General features: G+C 46.8%; 2 protein-coding genes across 3 annotated transcripts; one reads left to right on the top strand and one right to left on the bottom strand.

Moving 5' to 3' along the window:
- The first annotated feature begins 9,675 nt into the window (after positions 1-9,675).
- On the top strand, positions 9,676-15,313 carry LOC117856121 (protein LNK2). Of its 2 annotated transcripts, XM_034738558.2 has the most exons (11): positions 9,700-9,958; positions 11,577-11,946; positions 12,085-12,202; positions 12,332-12,437; positions 12,529-12,624; positions 12,703-12,798; positions 13,305-14,015; positions 14,118-14,275; positions 14,638-14,780; positions 14,873-14,959; positions 15,067-15,313. In XM_034738558.2, the coding sequence occupies exons 1-10, from the start codon at positions 9,929-9,931 to the stop codon at positions 14,956-14,958; spliced, it is 1,914 nt and encodes a 637-aa protein (XP_034594449.1). In that variant the 5' UTR covers positions 9,700-9,928; the 3' UTR covers position 14,959; positions 15,067-15,313. The 2 variants fall into 2 exon arrangements, with proteins under 2 accessions (XP_034594450.1, XP_034594449.1); XM_034738559.2 differs by lacking the exon at positions 12,703-12,798 and having other exon boundaries at positions 9,676-9,958.
- Positions 15,314-16,140: 827 nt separating this feature from the next.
- LOC117856122 (xylan glycosyltransferase MUCI21) lies at positions 16,141-18,094 on the bottom strand. The gene has a single exon (XM_034738560.2). The coding sequence runs from the start codon at positions 17,948-17,950 to the stop codon at positions 16,322-16,324; it is 1,629 nt and encodes a 542-aa protein (XP_034594451.1). The 5' UTR covers positions 17,951-18,094; the 3' UTR covers positions 16,141-16,321.
- Between the last annotated feature and the right edge of the window lie 6,009 nt (positions 18,095-24,103).

The raw sequence follows: 24,103 nt of genomic DNA, 5'->3' as shown, positions 1-24,103 counted from the left end.
GATGCGCACGGGAGGCGAGGCGGCACCGGCGCGGCAGCAGCCGCTTTTCGGTCGCGGAGTGGCCGGGATGGCGGTGGAGCCGCAGGCAGCGCGCCTGGCGTGGCCGGCGAGGCCTCGGGCGGGCGAGATGGGACGGAGCGGAGGGGATGCAGGGCGTCATCGCGAGCGACTGGGGAGCGGGGCACATCGATCCAACTTGTCGCGGCCGGCGATTGGGCGAGGCGGCGCTTGCCGGTGAGGCTGCGCCACACGGCAGCGGCGCTCTGGAGCGCGACCCACGCGCGCTCGCGCGCTTTGACCGACGGATCGGCGGGATCTTTTGCCGGGCCTGTCTTCGTGCCTCTTGATCTCCTGATTTTCAAACCGCACCACATTGACTCCCTTTACAAAAGTTGTAGTACACAGACCGAAGTCCATCTTTTGTAATTTGACCGAGTTCCAAATCATCATGGATTTGGAGATTCAAAACTTCAAAGTTTGGAGGAACGCTGGTTTCTCAGACTTAGGCGAAAACGGCGGTTTTGACCGGTTTTCAGGGTTCTGGGCTGACTTGAGCTGCAGATTTGGGAAGCTTCGGAGGTGAATTGGACCAAGGTCCAATTAAAAAAGTTGTTGTAAAAACTTAGTTCTCCAACTTTTATAAAGGGGTTTTCTGATGTTCTGTTCAACTTTTAAGAGATAAACCCGCCTAAGGTGCCAGGTTGGGCTGATTTCCAGACTTAGCCGGGATTGCCAAAAGAGGCTAGGTTGACCAAACTAACTGACTTTGACCTGGATTTCAAAGACCTTCGAGGTAGATTTCAAACTTGCTCCTTAAAGCAAAGTTGTTAAGGTCCCGAAGCTCTAAAACTTTGGTACAGGGCTCAGCTCAAGTTGACATTAGGAATTTCAAAATAGAGAGCCCCAAAGTTGGGACCTTGCCTGTTTTACAACAAAACAGCATAGATTGGTATTTCGATTTTTTGAAGGGCTTCTGCTTGGATTTAAGCAAAGCACCAAAAATAAAAGTTGTTAGGAATGTTAAGTTCTACCACTCTTAGTTGGATAGATTTTTAAGTTCTTAAGCAAAAATTTGAGTTACATTTTGGGCACCGTTTCAACCTTATGAGGGGCAAAAGGGTACTTTGACTTGCCTTCTTGTTGCCAAAGTTCTTCTTTAAGCACTAATGACTTGTTTTAAGATTAAAACACAACTTATTTAATCTAGGTTGTTACAGCGGCACCACCATCCAGATGTGCGGTGGCTACACGGACAAGTACCCGAAGGTCAAGGCGAACGACTCCAACTATGACTAGCACACCAATTGGTTCTACATCAACGACGACGGCTACGGCCTCGAGGACAGCACCACTAAGCTACCGGCATTCACTAGCAGGCGCCCGATGTAGTAGTAGTTGTGGAAATAGGGTTGTTCGGATACTGAGAAGGAGAAGGTTGACACCATAGTCGATGCCCTCACTGGACGAGTGCGAGTCGGGGTGTCCGGCGTGGAGGTTGTCTGGACCTTCATCGAGCGGCAGATCTAGCCGCTCAAGAAGCGGGCCCACATGCTGTTCAAGTAAACCAGCATCGACGAGGTTTCTCGGGAGAGGGTGGAGGTCTTTCCCGACCACGAGATCTCAGCGCAGGTGCAGCACTGATCGACACCCAGGTGCCGGTGCCAGCAGTCCTAGCGAGGCACCCGCAGGCCTTCTCAAGGGATTTTCCTCCCAATCTGGTGAGTCTCCGATCTTGCTCCTTCCTTTCAGTACTTCTTACCGGTGAGCATTTGAAATCCCAAGTTGTTGTTGGTGTGCAGGGGCTCGGGAGACCGGTGTTCATGTTTCGCAATCCTGATGGCAATCTCGGGGGGGGGGGCGAGCGTGCCGCTGCCGAGTTTGAGGCTGCCCAAGAATGGCGGCGCAAGTGGTGAAAGGAGGTCCGAGAGCATGAGAAGAGGATTCGCGAGGCGGCGCACCGCGGGGTTGTCCTCCAAGGAGGAGGAGGAGGAAGATGGGGATGAGGAAGGAGAAGAGAGCGGGAGCGACGGTGCACCTGGCCTCGATGACCCCTTTGGCCAGGGGTCCTTTGTGCTCCTCAGGTGGACCTCCCCGAGCTCCCCCTAATGGCCGACAACAGGGAGCTCACGGGTGCTGCAAGCGAAGGTGGGAACATGGCTCCGGCCTGAGATCGGGTGGGCGGTGACTCGAGCATGGAGTTAAGTGCAAAGCGTGCCCGAGCTCCTTCAGGTAGGGAGTCTGATCGGTCCCGGTCACCTAGCCGAGGTGGTCGGGGGTCGCGAGCCCCCGAGCAGCTGCCACTGCCACCACCGGGCGTCCCAACGAGCATAGCGAGTAGGTTGGGCCCCTTTCTTCTCCAGGTGATAGGTCGAGCACGGGAAGTGGTGGTCGCCAACCCACTGCGGTGAGCGTGGCTCCAACTGGTGGTCACACGACCGTGACCCCTAGCGCTGACGGGAGGTTGGTGCCGGCCGAGCGAGCCGTCCTTGACGCAGCACGCTCGATGGCGGAGGCGACACCGGCTTCCACAACGCGCGAGCTAGCGGCCACTAGGGCGGGGCCCTAGCCCGCGATGTCGGAGGTCACGATGGCCGCGGCTCCTTCACGTGAGTCCATGACAGTGGTAGCACACCCGCTTCCCCAGGAGACCAGGGGCGGGTTCGCGTCTTCAGCTTCGCTAGGGGGAGGCACCATCGCAGGCCCCTGAGGTCCCTACCATGCCCTCCTGACCTGCTGAAAGTTGGGCGGTGGCTGGCGGAGGTCCTGAGTATGTTCCCCGGGCCGATGATGCGGCTCAGGGCCGTCCATCCTTGCCACCGCCACTGCCCTATCTGCTGCTGGGTCGGCTGACCTCAGTGACTCCGCCGATGCAGCGCCGCACGACTCCTCTTCCCCTACGGCAGTCCGACAGGTGAGCAAACCTAACTTGTTACCTTTCATGTTGAGGTTGCGCGTTGGTTGAGGTTTTTGGTTGATTCGTGGCTTGCGATGCAAGGCTTTCATCCCTGCCCTAGGGGTTACGCCTACGTCGGTGGGCTTTATGGGGCCAGTCACCTGGCTGTCGTCAACCACCGATGAGGAGCGAGCGTGATGGCGCCAACGGTGCCGGTTGCTCCTGCGAGTGCCCCACTCATCACCATGGCCCACCTTCTGCCATCGACGGCCGCCGTGCTGCCCTTTGCCACAATCTAACATGCCAAGGTGTCATAGTCGATGGACAGCGTGGTGGAGCGCCACAGGGTGGTAGCTCCATCAGCCCAAGCTGAGCAGGACGCTCCTCCTCATGGAGGCATAGGCGGCCGAGCTAGTCGGCGATGAAGTCCAGACTCCCGAAACGAAAGGTCTGGGCTGGGAAGAAGCTAGGGATGAGCTGCAGCTCACCCCTCGGCGATGATGGCGAACTCGAGGCTCCTGAAGCGAATGGTGTCGCTCGGGACGGTGCCACCACCGGCGCTAATACTGAAGGAAGCCATCGAAAGCTGGCGAGGAATGTGCGACTTCCCCTACTTGGCGCACCATCAGTGTTTTGTACCACCGACTAATGATTGTACACTGCGCTTTCCTCACTTTCAATGGCTAGTACACAAGAACAAGGAGTTATACTAGTTCGGGAAGATCTCTACGTCCAGTTTTTCAGCTGGAGTCGTGTTCCTTGGAGCGAGTGCATTGAGCTTACAATGGGGTGCTATTAGGCAAGTGTTTGTGTGGTGTGTGCGATGGAGTCGAGAGAGAAAGATAGAAGGCCCGGTTCCCTTTGTGGCCAAGGACCAGGCAACATCTTGAAAGAAAGGAGGGGGTCTCCCAACCTTGGAGGTCAAGAGACATGGGATGGTCAGTGAAAATGGTGTGAGCTGGCGATATGGGCCCTTCCCGTGGGGCCATCTTGTCCTGTTCTCCTTGGTCGGTCCTAGACCTATATGGTTGGTATGGCAGCCCAAGTGTGGTGTGGAGTGCTTACGTGTATCATGGCCAGCTCCAGGTTGTGCCTCCATCCCGTCCACCAACCCCATGGCAGGGAACGGGACCGACACTGTTGCTGATCTCCGTACTTGTATAAGGTGGCCGGGCTCAAGTTAGCGGCCGGGGTGCGGTGTGCTGTTCGTACCGGCTTTTCCCTAACCTGCCCATTGTCCTCGTGACCACTCGACATCGTGAGGTCTAGTTCTGGACCCTGCCTCGTACATTGAACCCGTACCAGGCTTGGTGTGGCTGCCTCACCCTTGGACCCCTAGGTTAAATTGACATAGAAAGGGGCAATAAAAAGAGATTTGAAGGGATAGAATACACCTAAAAATTTAGCCCTGGATAGGAGTGCTTGAAAAATATCTATTCATGTGCCTAAACCCTGGTGATGGATGAGGTCACGAGGGACATACAAGGGGATATCCCTTGGTGTATGCTCTTTGCGGATGATGTAGTGCTAGTTGATGAAAGTCAAGCAGGAGTAAATAGGAAACTGAAGTTGTGGCGGAAGATCCTAGAGTCAAAAGGTTTTAGACTCCGTAGAACTAAAACTGAATATATGAGATGCAACTTCGGCACTACTACACATGAGGAGGGAGATGTCAGTTTAGAAGGCCAAGTAGTGCCCAGGAAGAATACATTTCGATAGTTGGGATCAATGTTACAAGCATCAGAGGATGTTGATGAGGATGTTAGTCATATGATCAAAGCGGTGTGGATGAAGTGGTGCCAAGCATCAAGAATTTTATATGACAAGAGGGTACCATTGAAGCTAAAAGGCAAGTTTTATAGGACGGTGACTAGACCCGCAATGTTGTATGGTGCAGAATGTTGGCCTACAAAAAGACGACATGTTCAGCATATAAGTGTTGTGGAAATGCGAATGTTGCGTTGGATTTGTGGTCATACGAGAAGGGATCGAGTCCATAATGAGGATATACGTGATGGGTTAGGGGTAGCACCAATTGAAGAAAAGCTTATCCAACACCGATTGAGATGGTTTGGATATGTGTGGCGGATCCACTTCGAATTAGCTTGATTGAACAGGGTTAAGCTGCCTAACATGCGACACTCCTGCCCTAACCAAGTTAACACGAAGTGCCGTCGGATTTCATCCGATTTAACCACTTGAACAGGATCGAGTTTAGCAACTCACACGAAGGTGAGTGGTTCCAGAGAATACAACAAGTCCACTGAGTTAGACAAATTTACTTATTTAGTTCGACCATAAAATCCAACATCAGAGTTTTACAAGATTCAAAAGAAACAACAGAGAAAAACACTAGCGGAAGACTTCGTCGGGGTCGGACATCCCTGGTGAGGCCAACGGGGACATCACTGGTTCCTCTCCTCGCCGTCCGAGGAAGGATCCCACTCGACCGTCCAGCCTGGAGGAAGCTGGGGCGGCCAGGCGCCAGCAAGAGAGAGGTCGGGCGCAGCAACCTCACCTGAAAAACAGGAGCCACAACAAGGAACAAGACTTAACCGATGGGAGTAAAACTACTCCTCCATCTAGACATGCAGGGCTTTTTGGCTGAGGGGGTTTGTTTGCCAAAAGCACTAAGTAACCCTATTTTCAAGTTTTAGCTCCGGTTCTAGGTTCATTTACCAGTCTAGGTTGTGCAACCTATTCTAAGCATTCATAGAACCAAACAAGAGGTATAGATATATCAACAAACATGTCATCATCAGATTCCTCATTTACTCAGGGTGACATAGCGATCAAGCAATCTCAAACTGTGAGAGGCAGACGAATCGATTCGAGTTCTTTAACCATGCATGGTGAACCTAGCCTCACGACACCCGCGCACCCGGAGGTCGCTTCCTGTGTCGACCTTCCCCATCAATCCCCTAACCCGTGTCGGGCCCATTTCCTTTGGTGCAAGGTTCCACAGACCCGGCCTCTGCCGTTCTGTGACCACGCTTGCCACCACGTGCGACAACCAGCAGGGGAAACTCCGTTCCAAGAACAATGGGGCGACCGCTCACGTCTAGGTTCAATCCGGTACTAGGCTTCCTCATCCCATACTAAGTATGAGGCTAGTACTTTCAAACACTTGATCACGAACACCACCACTGTCGGGCCTTAGCAAGTTTTCATAGACAGACAGGGCTAACATTCGACCACCAAAGAGTTACCAAACCCTGCCCCGTCCATCGTCCTTATAGTTGTAACAAAAAGATAGATATCCAACTCCTACAACTCGCGAGTGACAGGAGATCACTCGACTTTTACCGTCTCCTAGTTAAGCAAGGCGACTACTCGATCCAACAGCTAGTGCTCAGATCATGGGGACAACTAAGTCATGCATCTAGGGTTTCACACAACTCCTATACGTAAATGCACAAGCATGTTACAGAAGGCATGCGCAAGTCTGGTAAAACACTCAAGGTTTTCATGCAACCGGGGCTTGCCTTCAAGCAAGGAGGACGGGAACTGCTCGACTTCGGGGGCGACTTCAGCTTCAGCGGGCAGGAACTCAGCTACAGCTTCTTCTTCTGGCACCGGGTGAAGCTCGTAGAAGCCGTCGGCGAGGTGCAGCTCTACACGAATGCAATGCAAGAGTTAGCATAGACAGTTATTTCAACAGCAACACTGGCTCGCCTGAGCCCAGAAACTCGCGACAAAGAGCAGGAGAGTAGGGAGGTTCAAGAGAGCTGATGAAGACCAAAAGGCAAGGGTCGGAAAGGAACTTATGCTCTGATTTTTGAACTAGAGGATGTGGGAAAACTAGGGATCCTCAGACGCAAGCGCTGAAGGGTTCCTAAATTTTACATATACACCCTCGGGTTGAAGAAAAAGATCACAGCCGAACCCTCGGGCGAGGCGGATAAGGGTCGGCGGGACAGACAGGGTCGGGCGAGACGGAACCGGGGTCGGGCGGATAGGAGGGGTTGGGCGAGACGGACTGGGGTCGGCAACTCACCTTCTTCCTGAAAGGAAAGCTTGGGGGTCGGGAAGAGGCAGGCTTGGGCGGAGGGACTAAAGCTTGAACAACGGCTAAGACCGGGAAGCTACGGCGGCGGCGGCGCTTCTTGCTGATCACAAGAGAGCTTTTACGCAGCACGGAGGAGCAAGCTGCCGGGTGACTTGGAGAAAACTGAGAGAATCTGAGAGCAGAGCTCCTCAGGAAATGGTGTGCGGCGCTAGGAGCTTGAGCGGTAGCGAGAGAATGGCTGAAGGCAACAATGGCGGGGAGGGGGGGGGAGGAAAACTCCGACGGCTGGTGCATTCCTTTTATAGCTGCTGGAACAGAGGAAAGGAAGCGGCGCGGGAGAGAGAGAAGGGAAGCGGCGCGAAGGCCGGGGAGAGGCAATGGAGTGCTCTGCCGGGGCGGCGATTGAGCGAAGAGGGTGGTGGTGCAGGACTCCGGGGGTGACGCCAGCGATCATTGCGCTCTGCCGTCAGGGCGGCGTAGGAGCGGGTAGACCGGTGGTTGAGATTTGGCGGAAAGCGGGCGTCGCCGTGCGGAAGATTTGATAGAAGCGACCGATTTAACGGCGCTAGAATCGAGGGCGCACAGGTGAGAAGACAGGCGGACGCGGGCGCGTGGGCGAGCGCGGAGCAACAGATTGTTGGGCGGCTTCTGACAGGGCGGGGAAAGGAGCTGTCGCGGCCGCGGTCGGGGTTGGCGGTGGAGGAATCGTCGTGTAGCGGAGACCAGGCGGCGCGACTGTGGCTGAAGCGACGGAAAAGATGGGCGACATCGGGCTCTGGGGCCGGGATCTGGCGGCGTGATGATGGGCGCGGGAGGCGAGGTTCTGCAGAAAGGGTGCAGAGGGGCTTCCGCTGCCATTGGGGAAGAGGGCGCGAGAACCCACTTGGTCGCTTGCCAGAGACAAAACTGCGCGGCGGGCGTCGGAGAAGACGAGCCACGCGGCAGGAAGACTCTGAAGCGGGCATGCAACTCGAGTGCGGCTGTCGCGGAGGATCTGTGAAAAAGATCTTGCGGGTCCACCGGTGGATAGAACGGACGCTCGAGGAAAGCTTAACAGGATCCGATGGTGGGCTGGGCTCGCCGGGGTCGGGAGAGGAGCGGAACGGGAAGGGGTCGGGTCTTCTGGGGTCGGGATCGGGCTGAAAGCTGATCACTCAGGCAGGGTAAGCAAGACAGATGACTAAGGTCAAGGGCTCCGATTAAGATTAACTTGGAAGGTTTAGGGGTCGGTCGTTACAATATGTCCAACAGAGGCCTCCGGAGGCACCGGTGTGTAGTAGAACTATAAGACGTGATAGTAATGTGTAGAGAGGCAGAGGAAGACCAAAATTGACATGGGAAGAGGCAATAAAAGGAGATTTGAATGGATGGAATATACCTAAAGATTTAGCCCTAGATAGGAGTGCTTGGAAAATAGCTATTCATGTGGCTGAACCCTGATTTGTGGCTCTTGTTGGGTTTCAACTCTAGCCTACCCCAACTTGCTTGGACTGAAAGGCTATGTTATTGTTGTTGTAATAAGCCGCGCCGAAGCTCAAGATCGGCAAAGATCCAGTAAGGTGCGGCAAAGTCGCGCCAGGTTTTCTAGTGGAATCTAAATAGGTCCTTAGGCCACTCCTAATAAGGAGTTTCATGAGCTTTCATTCTCATTAATTAGTATGCCACATTGGAATTTTTTGATGATATGGCATGAAATGAAAGAAGAGAGAGAAGGAACTAATTTCATCTAGATGAAACCAACTGTACACGAATACCAACTCTGCATGATTCATGAAATTAAATGTGATTTTGATCCTACGAAACCACACTATGGAATTATGCATTGGAGAGAGTAGTTTCATACACCATTTCATTTCATTCTTATTTATATGGGCTGTCTTGGAAACATCAACATGAAACTTTCCATCGGGATTAGCCTTAGAGCAACTCCAGTCCCTGTTCGACTTTCAAAATCCACAGAAGTCAAATGGAGGTATGCTTCCAGAGCTACAGCGTAAACATCGAGTTGTAGGATCCGCATCCTCAGTAAAAAACACTGCCTATCGGTCCTCCCTCTCTTCCCTGTACATAGACATATTTTATTTGGTTACGTGAGAGTGGAGGTCACCATGCACCATCAGCATTGTTTTACTTGTCTTTGCTCTTGTTTAGTTCACCCCCAACTCCCAACTTTGGTACTATGTAAAAAGAAGATTTCCCATCACATCAAACTTGCGGTACATACATGGAGTACTAAATGTAGACGAAATTAAAAACTAATTGCACAGTTTTGTTGTACTTTGCGAGACGAATCTTTTGAGCCTAATTAGTCAATGTTTGGACAATAATTCACAAATACAAACAAAACGCTACAGTGTGCTACAGTGCTGTAACAGTAATTTGGCACCTTCAAACTTTGGCAACTAAACAAGACCTTTGTTCGAATGGTCTGCAACGTACGAATTTTGTTCTAACAGCTAGTGTTTAACTGCGCTAGTGTGAATGTTCGATTGAAAACACCCTCGGTTTGCTTTTCACACCACTGTAGCTTCTCTTAGTTATCTTCTATCTACCGGAACCGGGAGATAGATAGGAAATCCGGGCTGGAAGCCTACGCCACCCAACAGCCCGCTAATCCATAAGCCCGCTAACGAACCCCGCAGCCAATCAGCGCGTGGCATTTGATCGAGCTCTCTCGGCCACTACCCGAGATGTGCCCTCGCACACGTGGCTTTCCAACTCCCCACCGCAGCCGCCTGCCCAATCGGTGGCACCCACGCGTTCTCCCTTCCCTGGACTCCTCTCGGTGGGTGGAGACTGGAGAGAGAGAGGCGCCGAAGGGGCAACGGGAGGAGAGAAGAAGAAAACAACTCAGCACGGGTGGTAGAGGAGGAGAGGAGAGGAAAGGACGGAGAGGCTGCGCCGTGCCGGCGAGTTGGGGTGGATTTCCGACGGCCGGAGATGCGACCGTCGGGACCCGGCGGGAAGTGCAATTCGGACTCGGGTTCGTGGGCGGCACCCGCGGCGGCGGCCGCCACCTGAGCAGGATGTTCGACTGGAACGACGAGCAGCAGCAGGTGTCCCTCCCCGTCTCCCCTTTGCATCATAATCTAGGATCTTGCGCTATGATTGCTCGCGCGACTGGATCTACTCCGGCTGTGTGATTCGTCGCGTCATTCCGTGCTCCACGTGCTTTAATTAATTAGTTTTAGTTTGGATGTGGTTGTTCCGGAAGGAAATTTTGCCATTCTTCCACTTCTGTTGGGGGTTTAAGTTGTCGGTGTTGGAGGAGCAGGGGATTTCGAGCGGAAGCGTGGTGCTACGGATTGTTCCGTACAAAAAATTTCACGCTTCCGCTCGCTATCTATTGCTCCTTCACTTTCTGTGCTAACAAGCATGGTAAAAGGAACAATTCCGCTTGGATTACCTCTACTTTTGATGATTTGAAGCTTGTAACGTTGTCTAATGCGCGGAGCAGTGTTGAAATGTTGGGAATTGTATGTTCTATAGGAAAAGGGAGTCTTTATAAGTTTCATGGCTCTTAGGATCTAGTTTCTGAATGTTGCCTCCATAGTTTGTTGGAAAAGAAATCTGTAGTGAACTGAGCCGATAAATGTTTTACGAACATAGCTGCTGAAGTGAACCGGCAACTGGTTCTGTAATAAATCATAATGAAAATTTTGCTATTTTGCTCTACACATTTTGGTGCGTGCAAATAGGTCACAACGTTACTCAGTTGTTTTTATATTTCCATGGAAAAAGGATCAGTTTATTCAGGAAATATAATTCAGACATTCTCGTATGAATTTAAAGATATGGCATACAATACTAAAAACTCTGTACCTTCAGTGATAATTTCTGATATGGTGTTGCTTTGTGCTTTGATTATTGCTTTGAATTTTTAATGGAACATTTGACTATGAACTATGCACTGTTTATTATCGTTAAATGCTTTAGGCACTCCTTTATAGATTTTTATGTTGTCCTTCTGGTCACAAATCAATGTTTTAGACAGATTGGTGTGATCTATCCCATGACGAGATTTGCCTTTTTCATTTCTCCGTGACAGATTGAGTTTTAAGTTCAAATTTTCTGAGCAAATAGAGAACACTATGCCCTATGTTTAAAAAATACATTAAGATTTTTTTTTGATTATTTTCATAGGTTAGGAACATTTACTACCAAATTGAAACTTCATGAAAGGCAATCATGAAACACTATTAATCTATTTTTCTAGCGTTTGAAATCTTGTTCAAAGTTGCCTCATAAATTTTTGAACTTAAAACTCAACCTGTACATGGAGAAACAAAAATGAACAATCTCATTAGGGGGTAGATTGCACCAACTGAAATAGTAAATCTGCCTCTAGTTTTTTTCTGGCCAGTCTGAATATTGAAAAAGATGTTCACCAAGGACTGAGCACATGCATTCTATGGTGTCTACATTTTTTGCTGGAGTATTTTTTATATTAGACAGGGTTTCAGTTATACGATATTATTTTTTACTATTTTTCAATTCGATTTTGTAGTATAATATATCCAGATTATGTGATCCAGAAACTTGGACGACTGGCGCACTGGTTACTCTTCCAGAAGATGAATTTTTATAATTTAAATTTGTTTTCTCATGTATTCTTGGAGCTTTGAGCACTGGGTATGCCCATTTTTTCATTATTCCATTCCCATTGAATTGCAGGTAGGGGATGCAATATGGGCTGAGTTCAATGATAGTGAAGACCATATTGTGCCTTACCCTAAACATGCAGAAGATAGTACGTTAGTTAGGGTTGGAAATCACAAGAACAATGATGAAGAGGCAGCGAGTATAGCGGACATTACTAAACATTCTGCTGGTGATCAAACTGAACTTCAAGGGATGGAAAAGCAGCACGCAAATCAGACAAGTGCACATTTTTCAGCTACACGACTTGACATGGAATCCTGGCCTGATCTCCCTTCTCTTAATCCTGCGCTTGATAGAAACTATAGTGATGATAATATAGCATCTACGTATCTGGATTTCAGTGCTGAGCCCAGTTTACAGAAAGTGACCGGAAATACTACAGGTTCATTTCTTCTTTCAGCATTCTGTGCTGCCAAATATTTATCATATTTCTGCTTTAATGTGGAAACTTCTACTACAATAGTTATCATGCCTTTATGAAAAATAAGAAAATTACATAGCTTCCTTAATCTGTGTACAGTGCAGCTGGATGGTGAATCTGAAGTGTTTGGTAATGATCACGAAGAAAAGAGTAGCAGCTTCCTTGATTGTGACTGGGGTAATATTGGTGACTTCGATGATTTTGACCGTCTATTTAGGTATGATTGGAAACTCAATATTTCTTACTCAACTCACGAGTTGAATTTGCAGTCATTGACTCTTTCATGACTTGATATCACTATCAACCTCCTAATCTTATCAGGTGATTTTATTTTTATTTTTTGCAGCAATAGTGACTCCATATTCGGTAATGAAGTGGTTGCCAACGACAGTGATTTTCTTTCCGCATCTTCAGATATGATGGATAATGTTGTGCAATCAATTCCGATTCCAGTATGTGGATGTAGTCCTTAGCGTGCTGCAAAATTCCATGTTTTTTTCTGTTGCACATTCTACTCACTGCGATTTGCTTTTGTTTGTTTAGCAAGTACCATTGAATAAACAACCATTATCTCATCATGGGCCTTCTTTGCTTCTGATTAATGAAATTTCTGGTGGCATTACCAAACAAGAAAACAAGGTACACAAATAAATGCATATACATATGTACACTTTTAGCAATTATTTCTTGGCTACTCTTGTTATGCACTTTTGGCAGGTAGCAGATGCTAATGCTAAATCTGGAGAGCAAGTTCAGAGTAAAAATCATCTGACTTGTGAATATTCTGGAAAACCAAACCAGTTCTCGCAGGAGGTAGAAGCCATATGGTGTACCCTGTCAAACTTTTTATGAATGAAATCACTTCTGAGCTTTTGTATCAAACTGTACTAATTAATATGCTGATGTTTGATGTTTCTTATTTGGATTTATGCCATGAAACAAAATTGCATTTTACCACTTAGGGCAATGGATTATAAAGAAATAGCTGGTCACAATTACAGTGTGAATCTGATTACAAACCGATTTTGGCATAACTTGAGATCTTTTGTGACAATCTTGTTGTAACAGTGTGATATGGCATATTGGAAGCCTGAAGTTGCTTCAATTGGTGCTCTGAAGTCTGCAATAGAAGTTTTTGTTGCTTTCGAGTACATTATGCACAAAGCATAGCTTTTGTTAGGAAAAATGGGCTCAAAATATGCCAAGTCTATTTTTGTCTTTGTTATCTCTTTGTGAAAGCTATTTTTAGATCCTCTGATTAATCTGCTTAACTCAATTAGTACTTTGAGTTTTCCTTAATTCAATGTGAATCAATGTAGGGAGATGTGCAGAAGAGACCAGTGAGATCACGCAGAAAACAGGAGGAAAGAGGCAAAAGTAAACTATCCAGCGATACAAGTGGCTTCTCCCAGAGCAAAGTACAGAATCCATCAGCCAGTTTGCAAGCTCCTATGCAACCTGTCCAGACTCCTCAATATGCACTGTTCCAGGATAGCAAAAACATGGGGCAAGTTCAGCATTCTAATCAGTTTATTTGTCCTGGATATGGGTATCCTGCATATCCATTTCCTACTATTCCATTAGTGTCAAACATTCAAGCTGAAGACCATCAGAGGAAACCAGCTGCTACAAGTTACCAAACTTCAGCAGATTCTCCAAAGCATTCAAGTTCCATAGAAATGTCACAAGATATACCATCAAGGCCACTGAGGATGACACCAAAAGAAAAGATTGAAAAGCTTAGGCGCAGGCAGCAAATGCAAGCCCTAATAGCTATTCAGCAACAGCAGCAACAATTTGGTCAAGAGGGTTCTGGCAGTGACACAATTGTACTTCAACCATACTCCCCGAGGAACAAAAATGCGGATTCTTTAGGGAGTTCAATTGTCATAGATGAAAACACAAATAAGGACTTTTTGCCTGAGATGATCCCAACAAGCCACGACGAGGTTCACAAAAGTTTTGCAATTTCAGAAGATCCCTTTATAGAGGAAAAAATATATTATCAGCTTCAAGATGCTCTTGGCAAGGCAATTTGTTCTTCCCTTTCAATTTAATTGACGCTTATTCAGTTGCTGAAGATGTTCGCCAGAAAAGAAATTAACTTCATTTTTCTTACCTTTCTCACACAGTTGGATACCAAAACTCGACTATGTATTCGAGATAGTTTGCTTCGTTTGGCCTGTAGTGCCACAGAGAGACAAATTGCTGGTGACAGGAGTAGCACTAACAAGACTACTAAAGATGAAGATGAAGCTTCAGAACATGACACATCTACTAGGAGAACAAGGTAGATTATTCAACAGAACATGGTTTATTAACGTGTTTTGGTATTATTTTTTTGTTAGCTATTTGTCAAGTGATATTATGCAAGGTTTGAGTGCCATGCCAAATGTGTTCGAAAAAGAAGAGCAAAGCAAAGGTAGCATGACGAAAAGTGAACCAACCCCTTGGGACCGCTGCGAAAAACACCATCTGATTTCAAAATAGCTTGATCTAATTAAAAAATTTCCCCTATTTTTTTATGCCACATCTGACCAGTGACATGTTTTATGTGCGTATGTGCACTTGAAGTACTAGTAGTTTATAGTCCAGTTTTTTAATCACTGAAAGCTTTCAGAATGACTCGGTCCGTCTTTTGCATGATCTCAGATCTCCAACTAAGGAAGCAGAAACAACAACAAATCCAATTGATCGAATAGTAGCCCATTTGCTGTTTCAAAGACATTGCTCTAAGGTTGCAACAGCAACTAAAGAAGAAATCATATCCTCAACACACTTGAAGATTGAACCTGGTGAGTTACCTATATGTGGCTTAAATGGTATGTTACATATATGCTTGCACAATGAACAAATATAATCCTTTTGCAAATTTAATAATGTGCAGAGTCCAAGGTACCCTTGGAAACTCCTAGGGTGCCATCAGAAGATCGCAAAGACAAGCAAGAAATGGTGTTGCAGCCGTCACAATAATGTGAGATGTGCTATAGTAGAATACTTTGCTCAAATTTAAGATCAGGATTCCTTACTTGCATTTGGCAAGGCTTTGAATCTAAAAACCATCTTCTAATGAGCATGCAGATGCTGATCAATGAACTGTTAGACGCCAACTTGATAGCAAATCAGTGGTGGTGGTGATGATGGCAATCTGCTGATCATCTGCGGCACTGGAGATCATTACCTTGTGTACCATGTAACCATTTGACCATTGTAGCATCCTTTTCCACATCCAGCAAGAACATCTCAGACTGGATAGAAACCTGCGATTGTGTGTGAGCCCTAAAAAGAGCGAACTTGGCTCTGCCGCTCTAGACATCCTTTTGCTTAACTCGATGTCCTCTCCAGTTTCTCAGGGCCATTTTTTTCCCTCTGTAGAGTAACCGTCCCATGTTTTCAACTAGTTGCTTCCTTGAGAAAATGTTGATGGCTCATAAACGCAAGTGTCTCTGATAGACTGATGACACGTAGAGTATTATTTTAAGCGTTTTGACATACGGTTTTAGAGTAGTGTGAAAATTGTGAATGATTTTTCATGAACAATGGGTCGTTATTCTTAGTGCTAGATAGTTGTGGCATTCTTGGTAAGCTGTCCAACCAGCATGGGAATATTTATTTTGGTTTTCGCTATTGCTATTGATGTGAACTCTCCGATGGTTCTATTCCTACTTCTACTGATGGGAAAGATTTCCCCTTCGTACTCTCGCCGTGTTTTTATGTTTTTTAACATGTGATAGTAGCTTGTCCAATTTTAATCAAGTTTATGGAAATTTTTTTATCGAGTTTATATACTTATCCAGGTTTGACTTATGATAAACTTAATACAACATATAGAAAACAGAGGGAGTATACGAGAACACTATCCATTCCAAAATGAACGCGAACTAATGTTGCTAACCTCCATCCTAAAAAAAATCATTCTAAGTTTGTCTTAATTCTAAATTTGTCTGAAGTCAAATTTTCTTAATTTTGATCAAATTTATAGAAAAAAGTATATAGGTATATTATAAAAATGTATCTCACGATAATTCTAATGGCACTTATTGCATATACTTAGAAAATTTTGACTTAAAATAATCCTAAAATGTTCCTAAAACAACTTGTTTCTTGTTTTTGGAAGGAGGGAGTATAAAATATCCATATAAAAGAGTTATAAAATTGAAAAAAAAGAATGGTCTATTCAACAAAAATCGTGTCTATCTTTTTCCATGTACAAACGGCAGAAAAAACGGCACTCCTGATACGCCGCAGCAATCACCCTCTGTATGTATTCTATACAACATTTATCATGTCAACAAAGCGAAAAAATTGTTTCAAAGATCATCCTCAAACACTCACGTTATGATAGTCTCCTCGGTCCCGTCCCTGAATCCGCCCGGTGGGGCTGCCTCTTCGCCGCCAAGTGGGCATACGCCTGGCGCAGCTGGCGGCGGAACCGGGCCATGTCCAGCCGAACGTTCTGGCCATCCAGGTAAACCTGCTTGGTGACCTGCCACCCCTTGGCGTTCACGATGTCCGGGTCGGTCAGGACCGGGTCGTCCTTGGCGTACTGCCCGCAGAGCGAGCTCTCGGACGGCAGGATCTTGTACGGCATATAGCGCAGACCCAGCCGCCGCGCCGGCTCGCCGTAGTACGTCTCGGCGGCCCAGTCGGTGCCGAGCGGCACCACCTGGATAAACACGGAGCCGGGGCGCATGAACAGAAAGTGGGTCATGGCTGCGCCGTGCACGCCCAACATGACGTCCGACGCGTTCAGGGCGCGGTAAATCTTGGCGAGCTCCGTGTCCTGGCGTGGCTGGAGTTTGGCGACGCGGAACCCGGCGCCCTCCGCGGCGCGCACCAGCTCGGCCTCATTCTCGATCGCACGCGACCCATTCCGGGAGACGATCACGAGCCGTGGCTTGTCACCCTCGGCCGTCTTGGTGCGCTGACTCCTCCTGCCGCCACGCAGTTGCTGTTTCCTCGGTGCTGTCGCCGCCGCAGCAGCAGCTTCCTTCTCCTCTTCCTCGATGATTGTCTGGATGCGGCCACGGTGAGCGTCGTCGAGCATCTGTCGGAAATCCTGGATTGTCTGGTTGGCTGGCATCCGCGCGGCGTCGATGGCGAGCTCATCGTGGATGCGCAGACCAACGACGGCCTCCGGGAAGCAGTGCGTGCGGCGGTCGTTGGCGAAATCGATGGGCGGGTAGTCGGAGAGCTGCTCAACGATGTGGCCGTACTTGGTCATCCACCAGTCGTGGTACTCGACCATGACGAAGACCACCTTCTTGTTGTAGTGTCGCGTGGTGATGTAGAGCGGGATGATACCGTCGTTGAACTCGTGGTACACGTTGCCGGTGTAGCCGCCGGTTGAGAAGACGACGGCGGGGACGTCGTGGCAGACGTCGCAGTGGGCCGGCGCGGCGGCGTCCCTGTCGGGCGCGGAGCGGAGGCGAAGCTCGTCGATGGTGCTCATGATGCTGGACTCCCACTTGCGCGTGTATGGCCGGATGCGCTCTTCGGCGGCAGCGGCCCGGGACGAGTTTGGCCGCAGGAGCAGGAAGAGCGAGTTGGAGGCGGCCTGGGTGCGGACGTCCCCGCGCATGACACAGACGTCGGTGCGGAGCGCGGAGCGGTCGCAGCAGACGGTGCCATTGGCGACGTCAGCGCACAGCGCCGCCGCCTCCTCGTCGGGCCGCGTCCTCCTACCGAGCTGCAGCAGCTCGTCCATGGCGGCGGATATGGGGCTGCCTGGGAGCAGCAGCAGGAGGCAGGATACGAGCGCGAAACCAGCGAGCATGCGGAGCAGCGCGTCGTGGCCGTGCTTCCGGTGGTGGCAGGCGTAGTCCGCCAGGCGGCCCCGGAGCTCCTTCATCCTGCCGCCGCCGCCGCCTCCGCCTCCTCCCTCCGCCTGCAGCGGGTCCTCTGCCGCCACCTCGACCTTCCGCTGCTGGTGCACCAGCAGGCTCGCCCGATGGTGGTGGACCATCTCGATTCTCAGGAGGGGTCGAACCCAAAACGATCAGAACTCAAGACGGAATACAGAGCAGGAAGCAGAGCAATTTGGGGTGACGAACGCGTAGAGCAGGCAGAGTGGATTCCTTTGGATCCTGGATGGCGTGGTGGCGTAGCGTTCTCGTCGCGTCTTTTAAATGTGGGGGGGGGGGGGGGGGGGGGGGGGGGGCGGGGCGGAACCAAACCGCGTCTCTATTCTATGGCTTGTGGGGTAAGCGGTGGGGGGGCGAACCAAACCGCGTCTCTATTCTATGGCTTACGGGGTAAGGTAAGGCGACACAACAGGGAAGGCTGCGTGGCTGACCGGAGCCGGCTGGCTGGTCGCTGGAGATAGACTGGCAACGCAGCGGGTGGTGGCACCGAACGAACCAACCTGCGTGGCGCGGTTGGCGGCGGCAGCAGGCGCAGGAGGAGCCCCGCATCCCCATCCCGCTTGCCGTCGAGCTACAGTTGGGACTTGGGAGCATCGCAGGCAGAGGCAGGCAAGCGTTTTTTTGTGCGTTTCTTATTCGTTTCTTTTCGGGGGTTGCACCATATTTGCGTGGGGAAGCGTGGTGGTATTAGCTGTACACAAGTTCGGACGCTGGAGTCGGGTTGGGTGCGCCTGGATTACGCTGCCGCCTACATGTGTGATCCTTCCGTTGGGAGAGCGATGTAATCCTGCCGCGGCCGATTGAACCAACTCACTTACCGTCCGTCCGTCCGTCCATGATACGCCTCCTCCAGCGGCCTCACGCTCCCTTTCTTTTTTTTTTTTGGCGGTCAACCGATCTTCAAAATATAATTTAGGCCTTGTTTAGTTGGCTAAATTGGGAGGTGCCAAACTACTGTGCTGGCACTGTAGCACATTGTAGCGTTTCGTTTGTATTTGTGAACTATTGTCCAAACATTGACTAATTAGGCTCAAAAGATTCGTCTCGCAAAGTACAACAAAACTGTGCAATTAGTTTTTAATTTCATCTACATTTAGTACTCCATGCATGTACCACAAGTTTGATGTGATGGGAAATCTTCTTTTTGCATAGTGCCAAAGTTGGAAGTTAGGGGTGAAGTAAACAAGTACTTATCTCCTTGACTCCTAAACCCATCTTTCCGACCCAACCATGAGTGATGCGTCTTCTAGATAGACGTTAAACTTGTGATTATTAAGCTTACAATCAGTTTGAAGTATTTATGTAATTATAACCCTTGACATACACAAATGCGTGAAAATTTACAAAAGATTTTCTTTAACTTAGGTTATGACATCATTTATCATCCAAAATATTTGAACCCAAAAAATAACTCGTATATGGGGGAAACAAATTACAATTTTCAATGGGAGGCAAATCGGACCCGTTTGAATATTCTGGGGATTAAATTGTGTCCATGATTAGTATAAGGAGTCAAATAGGCAAAATGGATGTTTCAGGGTAATAAAGAAAACTTAATAAAAAGTCGAACCTATTCCCCTCAAGTATAGCCAAAGTCTAGAAATCCCACTAAACTATTTTTTTCAGTTTACTCCTAAACTATGCTATATGGTTCAATTTATCTCTTCATATAATTTTTTTCTCCATACACACGTAGAGTTCTAAGTTAAAATTGTACAAGATGATAGCACACGTTAGAAAAATACATCACATTTTTATCATTATTTTGATATGGTAGGATATTTAATGATAAATTAATCATGGATACTAAATTGTGTCCAAAATAATGCTAAAAATTCATAACATATTTTTATATATACATTGTGTTGTTCACTCCATCTTGCAAAATTTTAGATTAAAATTCAACTTGTGTTGGAGAAAAAAATAAATTGTATTCAGCTGTAAATTGAATCAATGGTATAGATTAGGGTGTAAATTGAATAAAGAAATAATTTAATGGGTTATACAAATTTTAGCTATATTTGAGGGGAGTAATTTAATTTTTCTGAAAACGTACGAATTGAAACATTGGACAAACGAATGCTTTATAGATCAAAGGAGGTAGTTGCATCATTGAAGGATTTTTTATTTTACAAACTAAATGATACTATATTCACTTTAGCTTATATTTTTTTGACTGAAGTCAGCAGGGGAAGTCCTACCTATTTTTTATAATTTTTTTTATTCTAGACCCATTTAATTTGCTTCTACGGGAAGTCAAATCTAGATTTGTTAAGTGCTACTCAGGTGCTCTAACCATTAGGCTAGAGGCACTTTCACTTTAGCTTATATTTTCACCGGTAGTAACTTGAGATATGCACCATCGCCTACTTAATTAATAATGATCCATTAACAAGACACCTGTTTCGAAGAGGCATGATCTTCCGATGGACAGGCACATGTCTCTTCCCCTAGTATAAAAGGTAATCATCATGTACATTCAATCATTAAATGAATCAATTTATTCTCTCCATTGATTTGTCTCCATTTCTATTTTCGTTTCTGCTCGCTGTACCTTATTATTTCTAATATATTATCATGCACTTTTTTTAACAAACGGCACACGACGTTTGTGTTTATATTAATATAGCAGAAAACAAAAAATTACATCCTAAAAGGTCATAACCAGGCAAAATAGAAAAGAAATTAAAGAAAAAACAACTAAAAAACACACCATGCGCTAGAAGCAACACCACCGTACCCTCACCCAAGGTAGACAGGCACGCACCGAATCAGCCGCCGCTATGTGCGTCTGACTGCCGTCACTATACGCGACCGACCATCGCCAAATCACAATGAAGTCACGACCAAACCACCAATTCACAAAGTCAGGCTGCGCACCACTTAAAGTGTGGACTCCCAGACGCTAGCACCAGTTAGGAGTACGAAGGGGAGGGGCGAGAGAGAAGAAGAGTCCACTTATCCCTCGCACGAACCCTCTGCCACCAACGACTAAAAGTACCTCCATCATTGTGGATGAGACACCTACAAGGTGGAGATGGTGGAACGAAACCCAAACGACGCTTTTAGAAAGGAAATGTGACGTTAGAAAGATACCACTACCGCTCATCCAAGAGACAACATGGTTTCACTCGGGAAAACCGTCACAGGGACGGTGGTGCCTCAGCAACACCTTAGGCGTAGCCTTAGCTTCCTGAAACTTTGTTCAATCATTCAATTGTCACATAATTATTCTAAAGCATTTTAATTCTGACGTAAAGTCGCTATCCTCCGTTCAGTTGCCGCACATGCCACGATTTTGATTTTATTTATTTCTGCCCTGTTCGGTGAATCTTTTGTTTTGATCTTTTATATATTTTAGCGTTAGCGTCGAGGGGGTGTTTGGATACGAGGTGTTAAACTTTAACAGTATCACAACGGATGTTCAGATGCTAATTAGGAGGACTAAATATGAGCTAATTACAAAACTGATTGCATGGAGTCTAATTCGCGAGATGAATCTATTAAGGCTAATTAAGCCATCATTAGCAAATGGTTACTGTAGCACAACATTGTCAAATCATTGACTAATTAGGCTTAATAGATTCGTCTCGCGAATTAGACTTCATCTGTGCAATTAGTTTTATAATTGGACTATGTTTAATACTCCTAATTAGTATCCAAACATCTGATGATGTGACAGTAAACACAGCCTTACATTGATATTTTTCCAAGATGACCATCTATTCATCATATCACCTTGGATGACCCATAGTATTCAAGATCATCTACTATTCAATGGTACAAACTTTTCAAATGCATGCCTTTAAATTAAGAGAAATGTACAATAATTTACTAGAGTAGTAAAGGTTTAAGAGCAACGAATTTTTATTGCACTTTTGCTAGTTTTCAATCATCTAAATTCCCCTTAGGCCCCGTTTGGGTCCCTTCATTTTGAAGGAATTGGAATCTATTTAATGGAGTAGGCTAATTTATGTTGGAATGTGGCATTCCACAACTTTTCAAAGTTTAGATATAAGCCTATCTTAAATTCATGGGGTGGGAGATGGAAATTGATTCTATAGATTATGGTTATTAGAATGGAATTCAATTCTTATAGCACGCTCTTGGACTCGCTTCTCTATAGTAGAAGTGCAGCATATAAGTATCTCTCCCATATCACCAACTATAATATACAACTATATTCCACATACAATTATATTAGCTTAATTAATTTGTGTCTAAATTATGATTATTAGGATGGAATTCAATTCCAATGATCCAAACGGGGCCTTATTCTATTCGTCAACTAAAAGTTGTACTTTACAGATTGCAGTTTTAATATTGTCATCGAGCTGCCAAGTAGGGTTTCTTTGCAGCCTAATTAGATGTTGGAGTATATATATTTAGAGCAATGAGATTAGACGTACTTCAAAGAACGTAAGTAGTGGTAATCGGAACCCGAAGTAGAATGTTCGATTGATGTTGATTGAGGCAAATGCAGGTTATCGTAGCCGGTTAGGATATACTACCAGAGTTTGTTCCTAGAGCTGGCGCGTGCACACGGCGCGCGGCTTCCTTTGCTTTAGCGGTTTAGCCCTGGGGATTAGGTGAGCAAAGATGGATTTGAAGGCGACGCCCCAACTCGAAAGTCAAAACGAAAGGAAGGTTCAGACGATGGACTGATTCCATTCCGTGTGGTACGTGTGTGAGTTGGTGCGAGCGATTGCCCATCGCCCGCCCGCGGGTGCTTCAAGACCGGTGATTGGAGATGGGGACGGACGGAACAGGACCTGGACCTGGCCAACGCGCGCGCGTGCGCCCGTTCCTTTCCCTTCCGTGTGCCGTGGCTCTGCGCGGAAGCGTAATCGGTCCGCCTCCGCCGCTGGGCGCCTGCGCCCGTGGGCGGCAGAGAGGATCAGGAACACGACGTGTCCCGTCAATGAGACGGCGGCTTGGATGGCCACGAATGCTTTTAGATCTGGCTGGGCCACGTGCTGGGGCGCGCCCGGCCCGGGCGGCGGGCGGTTGCTGGCGGCAAGCAAGATGGCATTGGACGATGGGAGGAGCCGCGCGGGCCCGTGATGGAATTTTCTTTGGCGATAGGCGAAAGGCCGACAGCGACGCGCTCGGCGTCAGCTCTCAGGTGTGCCGTGTGCGCTGACGGGAGCCCCATGGCCCATGTGCCACGAGACGCGAGTCGAAAAAATATGGTGACGCGGGAGGGCTATGAGAACACTGTTGCTGACTAGTCTCGTACTGTCACGGTGCAAGGATGTATTTATTATACAGTTTTCGCTTGTTTTACTACCTCACTGGATTTTTATGTGTGTGTAAATCGTGCATTGCCATATCAACCCTCAACTTACACTAATTCTGTTACAAGGGTTTTTTTCACCGAAGTAAGGATGAAAGCCTCTACCTATTTTTTATAATTTTTTATTCCAGATTCGTTTAATTCACTTTTATGGGGATTCAAACCAGGACCTGCTAAGTGCTACTCATGTGCTCTAACTATTAGGCTAAAGGCTCTTTCGCCTCTTACAAGTGGTTTGTGTATGGATTATAATAATGAGTGTCTACGTACCACCTATATTCCTCTAGTGTGTTTCACAAGAAAATGCCATTAACTTTATTTATTTATTTTTTAATATGGAAACAAAAAAAATCATATTATTGAAATATACTTCGGTAGTACTAAATTGTTTCTCTATTAGATTTTATACATTTTTTTAAAGAAACTAGTGGACAAACTTCATAAATGGAAGACTAATATATCGTGATCGAAACCACAACTAATTGCAATAGGACGGGATAATAATTCCTTTATGGAGAAATGTTATTTATTTGTTGATAGTTTTTTTCACAGAAATTTGTTGGATTTACAGTGTCTTAGTCTAAGGAAAAAAATATTTTGTTAGTGAAATAAAGTATTACAAAACATATGGCCTGATAGATGTCTTTTTGGCAAAACTCTATCAGATTTGCAACAATGTTTATATCTTAACACCTGACAGTGAAATAAAATGTACTAAATGTTTTAGAAAAACAGGTATAATTTTGTTCCATGTTTTCTATTATGGAAGGATGAATCTGATCTATTGGATTTAAACTAAAACTCCATCCATCCAGAAAGACAATTCATTTTTGTTTGTTCTAAGTCAAACTATTCTAAGTTTGATCAAGTTTATAGAGAAGGCCAATAATATTTAGGATGCCAAATGATCCTAATTAGATTCATTATGAAATATATTTTCATAATAAGTGATGTGTTA

This window comes from Setaria viridis, chromosome 5 (genome assembly GCF_005286985.2).
Source record: "Setaria viridis chromosome 5, Setaria_viridis_v4.0, whole genome shotgun sequence".
Classification (NCBI taxonomy): Eukaryota; Viridiplantae; Streptophyta; class Magnoliopsida; order Poales; family Poaceae; genus Setaria; species Setaria viridis.
The sequence above is the reverse complement of the archived record's forward strand: the minus strand, read 5'-3'. Positions and strand labels throughout refer to the sequence as shown.

Coding starts and splice junctions, on each gene's coding strand:
- LOC117856121 (XM_034738558.2), top strand. CDS start 9,929: ATGTTCGACTGGAACGACGAGCAGCAGCAG. Junction 12,799..13,304: donor CAAACCAGTTCTCGCAGGAG/GTAGAAGCCATA, acceptor GAATCAATGTAG/GGAGATGTGCAGAAGAGACC. Junction 14,016..14,117: donor TTCAAGATGCTCTTGGCAAG/GCAATTTGTTCT, acceptor TTTCTCACACAG/TTGGATACCAAAACTCGACT.
- LOC117856122 (XM_034738560.2), bottom strand. CDS start 17,950: ATGGTCCACCACCATCGGGCGAGCCTGCTGGTGCACCAGCAGCGGAAG.